General features: G+C 33.6%; 1 protein-coding gene across 1 annotated transcript in view; it reads left to right on the forward strand.

The window, feature by feature from the left end:
• The first annotated feature begins 3,200 nt into the window (after positions 1 to 3,200).
• The window catches only part of trpm2 (transient receptor potential cation channel, subfamily M, member 2), a 59,513-nt gene continuing 49,292 nt past the window's right edge, over positions 3,201 to 13,421 (forward strand). The window contains exons 1-4 of the mRNA XM_030125530.1: positions 3,201 to 3,237; positions 3,467 to 3,561; positions 5,478 to 5,662; positions 7,117 to 7,285. Coding sequence (XP_029981390.1) covers positions 3,201 to 3,237; positions 3,467 to 3,561; positions 5,478 to 5,662; positions 7,117 to 7,285 — 486 coding nt within the window. The remainder of the gene's footprint in view (positions 3,238 to 3,466; positions 3,562 to 5,477; positions 5,663 to 7,116; positions 7,286 to 13,421) is intronic.

Genomic DNA, 13,421 nt, shown 5'->3' on the forward strand with positions numbered 1-13,421 from the left:
TATTGTCGTTTCAGTATTAACTGTCAGGCTTGTAAATCCAAGCTGGACTGACTGTACATATCCTGACCAAGGAAAATCAAATTCTCACTTTGTGCAGTAATCTACACCTGGCTTTTCTGCCTCCGTCCATAATAATATGCATTATATAGACTAAATGTCATCTAAAATTAACGTTTATTTGCAACATAGTATAGTAAACTATTACATGATCAAAAACAAATTAATTTTAGCAAAAAAAAAGGTCTCAGCTTTGAATGTCTGGGGTTGCCCAAAAATTTATGATGTTAAAATGTGGTCACGAGCCAAAAAAGGTTGGGAACCACTGTCTTAAAGTTTGTCTGTTTGCAAAGAAAATTATGCGTTTCATTGTCATAACTACATTTTCCTTCCCATCATTCATTCCTTACAATGGACCAGACAACAGACACTAACTTATAAATGCCTCAACAATCACACAGTAACTATAATGCATGACTACATCACTTTCTCAAATGCCTCATTAAGTAACAAGATCCCAGGTTGAATACTCTGGAGGTGTCACCAGGCAACTCGTGTTCGACATAAAACAAACCTCGGCCACACACCGGCGTTGTTCAAGACACACACTACGTATAACTTCATGTTGCTGCTGACGTTAATTCAAGTGAAAGGAGGATTAAAAGGCAGCAGGAAACAGAAAGGTAAAGTGTATGGGATTTTGACACTGATTCCACTGATTTTATTCTTCTACAGTCATTTACTGTGTAATTACATGTGCATTCCCACTAATCTGTTGGAGGAAGCGCTTGGATCTGCTATTTCCTGAAAAAATTATTTTACCACGAGGAAAATTTTCAGTCACAAGTAAAAGTTCTGCATGCAAAATTTCACTTGAATAAAGTATGGTCAGAAAAATATATTTAAAGTGAAGACATGCTGTGAACTGGTCCCAGCGACTGGTTTTGGACTCCCATTAATGAAAAATTGTTGTGTATATTACATTTTACGTCTACTTTATACACTGTATTTAGTAGTTTAATCTACAGGAGTATATCATATTGCATAAAATCATCATATATGTTTTGTGTCACTGTCCTGTGAGAGCAACATATCTCTAAAAACTCTAAAAATAATAATAATAATAACAACTATTTTTTTCTCCTTTTTGTGTTTGATAGGTCTTTAGGTTTGTTGTATAATTTTTTTTTTTTTGGTACTGGGACTGTGTGGTTCCTTATGCCTAAGTACATGTTTATGTAAATGTATAATTTAAAATACATTTAAAAAAAGAAGTTTTTTTTTTCGCTTTGTGATAATGCAATTACCAGGACGTTCAAGAGGTCTTATAAAGAGTTTATTTATGTTAAAAAGGAGGGAGGTTTTGTTAACTCCTAACAAGTGAAAGTAGGATTGAAACACAGAAAGATAAAGTGAGGTATGTTTGATTTTGCCGCTGTTTACCACTGATTTGCTGCTCTTCTATAGTTTTTAAAGTCATTTACTGTGTAATTACATATGAATTGCCACTAATCTGTGTATTTTACTGATAAAGGAAGTACTTGGATCTGCTATTTACCAAAAAATGCTGATATCACAAGAAGAAATTTAAGTTCCAAGTAAAAGTTCTGCATTCAAAAGCTCATTTAAGTAAACTATTATCAGGAAAATGGACTTTAAGTGCAGACACTGAGCTGCAAATTGATCAGTGTAACAGAATTTTGTTAACCCCTGACAAGTGCAAGGAAAATTGAGGGAAAAAAAGTAAGGTGTATTTGTTTTTGGTTTCATTTCATCATCATTGGTGACTGTGGAATGAAGCAGTGTTCCTTTAACCCAGGGGTGTCAACCTCATTTTAGTTCAGGGGCCACTTTCACCCCAATATAATTTCAAGTGGGCTAGACCAGTAAAATAATACCAGTGACAAAAGTAAAATTACATTACGATAATGTTTATATTTACATCATGTCCTTAACAATCTGAATAATATGAACAACTAGAAATGTCTTAAGAAAAACAAGCGCAGTTTTAACAATATTCTGCATCAGTTTATCATTTACACATGTGCATTACAGCTTACATTACAATTACACATAATATTGATAAAATTGCATTTACTTTCCTAAAGACATTTCACATTGTCCATGTTTCTTCAGGTTATTCACATTTTTTGTAAAAGAATAATTTGTTAATATGAACATTTTCACGTAATTTTACTTTTTTTCACTAAAACAAAGATAAAATCTGCAGTTGTCATTATTTATAGGTTATTATGACAATGTTTTTCTGGTCTGACCCAATTGAGATCTAATTGGTTTATATGTGTATGTATGGAACCTGAAATAAAATGATTTTTACACGACTGATTGTTAATTTCTTCAGTGTAATTTTTGTATTTCACAAATTCATCCTAGGGGCCAGATTGAACCCTTTGGCTTGCCGGATTTGGGCCCCGGGCCGCATGTTTGACACCTGTGCTTTAACCCATAAAAACCCAAGCATCCACCAGCAACCAAAAGCATCTACTGATCTAAACTGTTTAATACCTATTGATCCACTAATCCTATCAATACACTTAAATAATTGGTGTAAAATACAGTTTGTCATCTTTTCATGGTCATCAGATATGACCCATTTGGACGTTCAGAGGTTCCGTAGTTACCGTGGAAACACTATCATCTTCTACAACATTGATTCACCAGTAAAACCCATGGAGTTGGATCAATGACAATGGATGGAGACACTTGGTTTTACATTTAGTTATTGATATCTTTGCTGAAAAAGTCACAATTTCTACAATTTTCTCTGTTTCTGACATAATAACCCCCAACTATAATCTGAGCTTTTTATGAAAATCTACATAATCAGTAAATTTAATACGGGAAAATACCTGATTTATACTGAAAATACACAAAACACAGAAAATAATATTGTCATAAATGATGATAAATCACTTAAGAAAGGTTAAATAGAGAGAAAAAATAATTTGGGCACTGACACAAAAGTAACACTGGGTCTTTATGGGTTAATGTGGATGCATACATTTATTTATTTTAATCTGCCCTTGGTTTGATAATCCACTATGTTGTGGTCATTACTGAGTGGGCAGAATGCTAAAGGAGCAGTGAGAGAGTGGGTTCATCTCATTCCAGGAGGGTGGAGCCACTTAACTGTGCTACACAATAAGGAAATTGCTTTGTGTCCAGCTGAAATCATGAGCGATATGTTGCCTCTGCAGGATCTGACGGCAGATTCCCTGGGTTTGTGTGGATTTTTTTTATTTAATCTGTTATCTGGAGGAAGTAGAGATAATGGAGTAAACTGTACATAGGTCATGTGTCTTTAAGATAAAAGGTTTATGTCAGAATACAAAAGGCACAGGTTTTTTTTTCTTTTACAGCGTTGGAAATCACAACTGACAAGATGCACAGCCTTCTGCAGATGTTTTACTGGCAGATAATAGAGCATGTCCTGTTCTTTCTCCCTCAGAAATGCTGCCGAACTCTGACAGTAAGATTCACCCTCAGACGATTGAGCAGGTGCAGCAGCAGAAACTGGGAACAAGGCGGTTTCATCAGAGGAAGGTGAGTGTTTTAAAAGCTTTCCATTGTGATTCAACTGTGACAAGTGCATAATATTCAACAGCATGAAGGAGTTGGTCATTTAATTTATTGAGCAATGCATGTGAAATTATTATTCTGGTGCTGTTTTATGCATGTACCAAAAAAACAAACAAACAAACATTAATCCTGGATTTAAAGGTAAAAATGTTATCATGATGCAACACCTTAACTTTTATGTCTAATGAGGTGTTTATTTTACTTGTTTCAAGCCTTTATTAAATTATTAGACCTTATGATTTTATTAAATTCAAAGCATGAAACTACAATTAAAAGAATTGCAAAGGTGTTTGAGCTTTTATAAGACACTGACAAATACAAGACTGCTTTGTTGGACAGCGGATAAGTGACTTAAAATAATAAAGACATTCATGAGATGGAAAGACTAACTTTTCTGGGATTTCAAAACTTGAAGACACAAAATCGATGATTTATGTATGCATGTACCATTTGCTTTAATTTTTCTGTAATGTAATAGTTAAAGACTTTTTCCTGGGTTTGTAGAGACTCAAATACATAAAATAATAACACTAAAAGCTGATGGCTGTTGTTGTTCGTTGTAACTGTTATTGTTGTGATTTTTTTTATTTTTTATAAAATCTAAGTGTGAAAAAAGCTTCCTATGCTTTTCATTCCATTGCATATTAAGAAGCAGGTGATGAACAAGATTAAACAGCATGTTTCATTTTGTGTCACATAATAAAAATCTTAATAATAATAAAAATAGTGTTAAAGACTTCACTGTTTTATTATTTGTTTTACATGACAGCTCAGTAATTGTGAATTCCTGTAGATAAAATACAGCAGAATAAACATACTCCATTAGTTTATCACATCTATTTCCCATTACATTGAGAAAATATTAGTTGTTTTTAGTCTGTTTGCACGAGTTTAAAGCACATGGGTTCTTTCAGGCTGAATATTTTCATTTCTGTTAACCCATAAAGACCCAGTTGTACTTTTGTGGTGGTTCACAAATTAATTTTTCTCTATATTAACCCTTTCTTTAGTGATTTAATACAATTTATTATAGCATTATCCTCTTTAGTTTGAGTTTTTTTCAGTTTAAATCAGGTATTTTCCTGCATTTAATTCACTGATCATGTAGTTGTTCTCAGAGTAAATTCAAAAGTTATTATGTCAAAAGCAGAGAAAACTGAAGAAAAAGTGACTTTTTCAGTAAAAAATCTGTCATTAACTGAACATAAACCCAGTGTGTCCATCCACTGTCATTGATCCAACTCCATGGGTTTTACTGGTGAATCATGTTGTAGAAGATGATGGTGTTTCCATGGTAACTACGGAACCTCTGAACGTCCAAATGGGTCATATCTGATGACCATGAAAAGATGACAAATTAGATTTTATACCAGTTATTTGCATGTATTGATAGGATAAGTGGATCAACAGGTATTAAACAGTTGATATCAGTAGTTAGTTTTGGTTTCCACTGGTTGTTCGGGTCTTTATGGATTAAAAAAAATAAATCTTGGCAAATGAAATGTTCCTGTTAAGTTGCTAGATCATTTTGCTGTTTTTATGACACACTTCCCCTACTTTTTTTTTTTATTATTCTTTTTGGAGCTTTTTTAATGTTTGTATCTTTTCAGTAAGGAAGCATCAACATTTTGTTACATGAGGAAAATCCACTGTTTCTGATTTTACTCCACTGTTAAATAATTAATCCAGCATGTCATTAATCTACTTTCATCTTATTTATTGATTCAGAAAAGGCGCCGGGCTGCTTCCTCATCCAGTAAATGTAGAGTTTGGTCAGGTTTCAGCTGAGGCTCAGCTCTGACGTCACCGATGCAGTGCTCAGAGCCAGTTAAGCAGCTACTGCAGCAGCTCGCCTGTCCTGTGATGCTGTCAGAGCCCAGCCTCCTGAGACTGATCCTTCCCTGACCATGGGGGAAGCCGAGGTGGTTCAAACTCTGGCTTTCAGCACATCCAGAACCTCTAAACACCTGCCTCTGTCCCCTTCTTTCCAGCGGTACAGCTTTGCCTCCTGGATCAAGGAGAACGTTTGCAAGAGGGAGTGTTACTTCTATGAGAAAGGTGTCAGGTAGGATGAGCTGACATGCTTGTTTCGGACCGTGTTTGATGATGAAAAGTCTCCTGTATGATCTTAGTAGTTGCTGATGCTGCACAATAATCCAGAAAACAGTCTGCCTTCTGCTGTGGTGACACCAGAGGAGGCATCGCCCTCAATTCATATGAGGACAAATACATAATAACTGGATGGCTGACCCTCTTCTGTAGCTTATTTCCATATGCATTACCACTAATATGTGTGTTTTAGTGATGGAGAAAGTACTCTCATCTACTATGTAACATAAAATACTTATACCTCCTTTTAATAGAAGTTAAAGTTCTGCATTCAAAAACTCACTTAAGTAAAGCATTATCAGAAAAATGTACTTAAAGTGCAGTCATTATGCCACAAAATGGTTCAAATGAGTGTTTTGCTGCTACATGGGATGTTTTTAGACTTATATTAATGCTGCATCATTGTGTATACTACATTGTACAGGTACTTTATATTCTTTATTTGGCAGTTTAATCTACAGTATTGCATCACACTGGAAAAAATGTCCCTCTAAAAACAAGTTTCAAAAAATTTAATACAGGATATTTTCACTTGAACTAAGCAAAAAATGAAAATTATCTTGGTAAGATTTCTTGAAATAATATTTTCAAGATCTATTGTCTAAAAATAAGTTCTTATATCTCACTGAAAAGTTACATTTTAGGTGATTGTCTTATTTTACCCTCCTAAGACCCAGGAAATGTCAGCAAAGTACAAGCTTTTTTGGTTTTTTTAAATTAAATAAGAGCCTATATTGGAAACATCATAACGCAGTTTTTAAAATTTTTATGGAATGTCCTTTGTGGTAGACAGTTTTCTTTTCTTTTCTTTCTTTTTTTTTTTTTTTTTTTTTTTTGTAAAAAGTTGTGAAACTCTTGTCCACAAATGTGGACAGTGGGTCTTAGTAGGTTAAGTGTGAGGAGATACTTTGAGTAGAAATGAGAAAAATACACTTGGTAAGATTTTGATTTATTCCAGTGCATACTCTGTGAGAAGCAAGTATCTCTAGAAACTCAAAAAAGTTTACATGAACTTAAAAAAATAGGCCTGTTTTTTGCAGTATGACAGTATGACAATGCATTTTCTAGTAAATCTCGGAGATTATTTTGAGTGTTTATAGCAAGAAGGAGGAGAATTTTGTAAAATCTTTAAAGAATGTCCTTCAGATTATCAAAAAGATTAACTGAATATACATAACAGATATGAAAAACTAATCTGAAAAGTAACTAAAGCTGTCACACAATGTAGTGGAGTAAAAACTGCACTATACAATAGACCTGAGATGTAATTAAATAGAAGTATAACATTGTATAAAATAGAAGTACTCAAGTAAAAGTTCCTATACTCACTTCAGTGGGAGTATTTGTTATATTTAACTGTCAACTCTAACATTTTTTCATCATATTTTATTATTACTTTGTCTTTGCTAGAGACGATACGTGTAAGTGTGGCTACTTAAAGACCAGTCATGTGGACGAAGCCATCAAACCTGAGGATTTCACAGGCGAGGCGTGGAACAGACACAGACACATCCGTGAAGTTCCCACTGATGCCTTTGGAGAAATCAGCTTCAGCGGTTTGGGACAGAAGACTGGGAAGGTAAAATACTATTTAAAGAGGTTCTATGTAGTACTGATATTCCAAAGTGTCACTATACCACAGCTTAGACAAACTTTACTGATGCACAAAGGAAATCAGGGTTTCTGCAGGTCATTAAAAGTCACTAAATAGATTTTGTGAAAATTAAGATCTTAAATGGCAAAAAAAAGTATTAAATTTGATGTCCAGAGGCATTAAAAAATTAAATACACTTGATGGAAAAAAAATCATTGTTATTCACGATTTATTTTGATTATATAAACATTTAATAGTAAGTATAGTGTGATGATTGACAGGCAGAACCCTTTAATTGGCTATTGTTTATGGAAGTCACAACACCAGATGCTTGGAATGCAACGTGCTGTGAAAGTGCTCATGCTGTGACGAAAGAGCGGAGGGAATATTAGCACATGTCGGTAAAATGGGAAAATGCAAGTTTCAGCAGAAGTGATTGGAGGAGGAACTATTCAGAACCTGGTTAAAGCCATGTATATAAACAAAACTGTACATGAAACTGTATCTGCAGTTGGATATGGGCATTAAATGTGTTTTAAGTGGCATTAAAAAGCATTAAACTAGATTTGCTGACACCTGCAGAAACCCCGGAAATTACTTGGTCACAATAGCTCAGTTGCGTACAAAAACACTCTGGAAAAAACACAAAGAAAAAGCAAAAAAGCAAAGTAAGTGTGAAGGGATAAAAGCAATAAATACTATGTTTATGTATGTATGTATGTATGTATGTATGTATGTATGTATGTATGTATTTAGAACATGCAAAGAAACAAAACAAAACAACACAAAGCAAATTAAGACAAAAACAAAATAACATTTAAATGGACAGAATCTATCTTCAAGCACATACAAGTCTGAATATTGCATGGTTGAAAAGGAGTAGGAAGAAGTATAAATTTATTTAATCCTACCTCTCAGTGCTTTTACACCTTTATCATTAACTTAATACAGCAATCAAACAATACTATTTTCCTAATTTTAGCATCGAACCACAACAATCCATAATGCAGTAACTGAATTATTCACAACAAAATGTTCATGGCAGTGTAGTCATACAGACTCAACAATTCAACCATTTTCTTCAATAATTACAGCATATTTATCAGTACAACATCAATCGTATACAAACAGCCCTCACTGTCATTGTTACATACTGTACCTCTCAAGAATCAATTCTTTATAGCTTTTTTTAAAACTGAATTATGTTTGATATTTGTTTTATCTCCACACGCAATTTGTTCCATAATTTTACTTCACAGATGGTGATACAGAAACTTCTTCATGTAGTGCGTACTTTATGAATCTTTGAATTAAATTTTCCCTGTAGATCATAGCCTCCCTCTCTTTCACAAAACATTTCTTGAATATTGCCCGGCAGTAAGTTATTCTTTGCTTTATACATTATTTGAATAGTTTTGAACGCCACAAGGTCAGTGAGTTTTAAAGTTTTAGATTATTAAAATAGTGGATTTGTGTGTTCCCAAAAACCAACATTGTGAACAATTCTTACTGCTCTCTTTTGCAATATAAAAAGTATTTGTAATGAACTTGTATATGTATTTCCACATACTCAAAACAGTAACTTAATAATAATAATAATAATAATAATAATAATAATAATAATAATGTTAATAGAAAACACTAATGAAGCAGAAAAAAATACAAGATTTGCATAAATACAAACAGGAAAATGGAAGTAAAAATTTAAAAAAAAAAAAAAAACTTTATTTAAATATCAATATACAAACTTTGCCAAACATTTAGTATATAACACAATACATACAAGAGAATATATATATAAAAACAAAAACAATCATAAAATCAATATATGCATGGAATACATTTTCAAGAATTCATATACAAAAAATAAATAATAAATACATACATAAATACATACATACATACATACATACATAATTTCTCACCTAAAATTTTCATCAACTGTCAGAGGAAACATTAAATAACTTATCATAACTATCAAGGAATGTCTTTTTTTTTTTTTTTTTTTTTTTTTTATTATTAACAAAGGTTAATGATTTGTGAAGTGAATTAAATTCAATTAAAAAATGAGGAAAGGTTGGTTTGGAGGCTGAAAATTTTTGTTTATGAATAAAATATTTACCCAATAAAATAAAAAAATTAACTAAATATTGGAGACATTTGTCCTTATTTTCATAATAACATATAACATCTTTCAGAGAAAAACAGTATGACATGTTAACTTGGGTGAAGATATGAGAACAAAGGTTAGACCAAAATTGCTTTGTGATATTACATTCAAAAAACAAATGGTTTCAAGTTTCATCAGCATGTCAACAAAAAACACAGGAGTTATCCACATCCTTGAATTTTGAAATGAAAGAGTTGACAGGATATATCTTGTGAAGAATTTTGAAATGAATTTCTTTTACTTTGTTATGGATACAGTATTTGTGAGGTAAAAGCCATGTTTTTTCCCAGTCTATGTCCTCGAAATAAGAGCGCCAATAAAATTTTCCTCATGGGGAAAACCTATTTTTATTTTGAAAAATTTCTCTTATATGTTTATTGTTACATTTCTTATCTTGTATATTGAAATGGAAGTAAATATACACTATTTTTACCCTTTGCACGTTACGTCACGCTCTGTTCGCCATGACAGACGGCGGAAGTGCCGGACTGTACACTGGACGGCAAACCGGCTAATATAGAATTTGATCTTAACGTTCTCGTTTTTGTTCGTTTTTAACCCTGCTTTACTCGCACAGTGGTCGCACACAACAGTTCCATCCTTCTTCAAAGACACCCATGGTTTCAGCTGGTTCCAGACAGAACCTGGATCTGATGGACCTGATATTACAGATAGAGCAGGCTCTGTTTGTGTCCATAGCATATTAGCATCACCAAATGTTAGCTAGGTGGTAGACTGGGCTAACTACTATGAGCCACTATGTTCCAGTGGCTGTCATAAGTAGCCTACAATATTAGCTCTGTTGTAGTGGCTGCCTTTTTTTTTTTTTTTTTTTTTAACCAGCTACACTATGTTCTATGTCCTACTGTTATTGTCATTATGCTGTTCCATATGTTCTAGTGGTGGAACTACTGTGTGTAGATAGTAGAAAGGCAGCCACTACAACAACAGAGCTAATACTGTGGAATACTGAGGACAGACACTAACAGTATTACAGTGTTAGTTAATTAGTATGACGGCGTATTAGGGCCACATAAGAAAAAAAAGCACTTGTTACTACGAGAAAAAAGTCGTTATTTAACGAGAAAAAAGTCATTATTTAACGAGAATAAAGTCGTAGTTTTAAAAAAATCATTATTTAACGAGAATAAGTCATTATTTAACGAGAACAAAGTCATTGATAAAAAAAAAACCCTCATTATTTAACGAGAATAAAGTCATTATTTAACAAGAATAAAGTCGTAATTAAAAAAAAAAAACCCTCATTATTTAATGAGAATAAAGTCGTCATTTAACGAGAATAAAGTCGTAGTTAAAAAAAAGAAAAAAAAACCCTCATTTAACGAGAATAAAGTTGTAGTTTAAAAAATAACTCATTGTTTAACGAGAAAAAAGTCGTTATTTAACGAGAATAAAGTCGTAGTTTAAAAAAAACCCAACTCATTATTTAACGAGAAAAAGTCGTTATTTAACGAGAATAAAGTCGTTATTTAATGAGAATAATGTTGTTATTTAATGCGAATAAAGTCGTTATATAATGAGAAGTTGTACCTACTCATCGATGTAGAACTGTGAACATTTAGTGCAGCTCTCCTTTATTTTGCGGTTTCGGCACAAAGGCCAAATACTGAGTCTGTCCTCCATCAACACATTAGTCTAAAGACTTTGAAGAGAGTTTGCACACGTTTGGGTTTGTTGTAAGAACTGACCTGATTTGAAGCAAATTGCTTCTTTTGTGGAGAACAAACTGATAAAGTGGTCAGCTGTAGGACTATCAGTGGAAACACCAGAGAACTAAACAGAAGGTTTGGTGTTCCTGAACAAACTGTGGGGATTCTACTCTGAGTTTTTGAATCCAACAGAAGGGAAAGTTGCTGCTTCACTTGTTGCCTTCGCTGTAAAACCGGAAACTGTCGAATTTTCAAAATATTACGAGTTTAATCTCATAAAAGTACGACTTTATTCTCGTTAAATAATGACTTAATTCTCATTAAATAATGAGTTTTTTTTTTAAACTACGACCTTATTCTCATTAATTAACGACTTTATTCTCGTTAAATAATGACTTGTTTAAAACTACGACTTTATTCTCGTAGTGACAAATGTTTTTTTCCTTATGTGGCCCTAATACGCTGTCATAAATTAGAGCTGCTTTTGGTTACATTCTATTGGAGATTGGATGGCATGCTAAGGGAAACATGTTAAAAACATACTCAGCTAGCTAGCTAACGTTAGCTGTATCTTTCCTTTACCATTATGAGATACATTCCTCTGCTGTGAGCGCAGAACAGCGACTCGGTAATCTAACCTGAGACTAAGAATTGGTATCATCCAGACTTTTATATCCTTTTAGATCAGCCCCTGTGTATGGGGACACTCCATTTAGAACAGAATGTTACACACCGTGTGCTTTAAATTCCGGCAGACTGGAGGATTTTGCTAGATCCGTAAACACATCAGGTGGGAGAAGGTATGGGTCGGTAGCTAGCCCTGCTATCGCTAGCTTCTCCAAATAGCGTTCTTTGTGCCATCCAGTAAGGTGAGTCACTTCGCAGGATAAGTCCAAAACTTTATTTTCAGTGCTGGTAGACATAATCCGTTGCTCATTCGTTTGTTTGTTGTGTTGCTTTTGCCGTCCATCATGGCGGTGCACCCCTAGTCATGTGATAACTGTGACATCGGTGCAAAGGGTCAATACATACAGGTATGAAAGTAACTAAAGTGCTGTAATGTAATGAGAATGAATGAGTTTAAGTTAATCCACAGACTGTATCATTCACTGAAAGTATAAAGCTCACTAGTTGCTCTTCCATTGACCCTCAAATTGCGCAAATATAACTTATGCATAAAAATTTACCTAATGGAAAAACGACAATTTCGGTATAAGTCTAATTTTTCGATTAAAAGTTTTTGCGCTGGCAAGAGGTGTTTTTTTGGACGTAGTGCAAATGGTACATCACACAAAACTGCAATGGAAAGACCTTTTTTTCCACAACTAGAGTCAGGTGAATTAAAAAAAAAAAAAACGTATGTTGACGGACATTACAACAAGCGAAGAAGAAGAAGAAACATGCGGTATGTGTGGACACACCAGGAAACCCAATCATTTTTTAATTTAGTACAAGATAGAGGGGTAATGTATTATAATAATAATGAATATATTTGTAAATCAACACCATATTTATGTTCGTCTCCATGTTTATGGAATGACTTCTCGTGTCATCTCGCAATAATAAATAAACAAATCATCATTTTTGTGATTTAATGGAAGAACCAACATTATGCACCTCTGTTTTTTTCGACATTTAGTAAATATTGGTAAAGTTTTGCGCAGATGTTCAATGGAAAAGTGACTATTGTTTACACACATTTGTATCATGGGATCATCAAGTTTTCTTCTTCACACTAAAATTCCCAGTCAAAATAACACAATTGTCATGTGTTGCATCAGCTGATAGTTTACATTATAACTGTTAGCTTAGCTCTGTTTTGAGACAGAAAACAGCCACAGTAAAACCACAAATCACCTCTGTTTTCTATATGGTTTATGTTGTCAATAGTTGCAGTAAAGATCTGTTGGAATCAAACAAACAAGGTCAGAACTGTCACCGTTTAGTCTGAACTGTGGATCAACAAGAGGTCGACTTTGCAAAGATAAAAACATCACATATTAACCCATAATCAGACTCACCTGTGTCGAAGAAACGCTGCCATTTCAGCATCAAACTCCATTCTTTTCATTTAGAGACATGTTTTCTTTGACTTTGAAAGTTGTTTCTTAAAGGTTCTCACCCCTTTCTGAGGATCTGGTCAAATGCCCTTAAGCATTAGTTTTAACACTACTCACTACTCCCTCTAGTGGTCACAGAAATTTCTAAACTCTTAACATATTCAGTTCATTTCTGTGCAATCCAATACATTGGCATCTTGGGCACAACTTCATAGCTCCTT

This window comes from Sphaeramia orbicularis, chromosome 21, assembly GCF_902148855.1.
Source record: "Sphaeramia orbicularis chromosome 21, fSphaOr1.1, whole genome shotgun sequence".
In the NCBI taxonomy this organism is placed as follows: Eukaryota; Metazoa; Chordata; class Actinopteri; order Kurtiformes; family Apogonidae; genus Sphaeramia; species Sphaeramia orbicularis.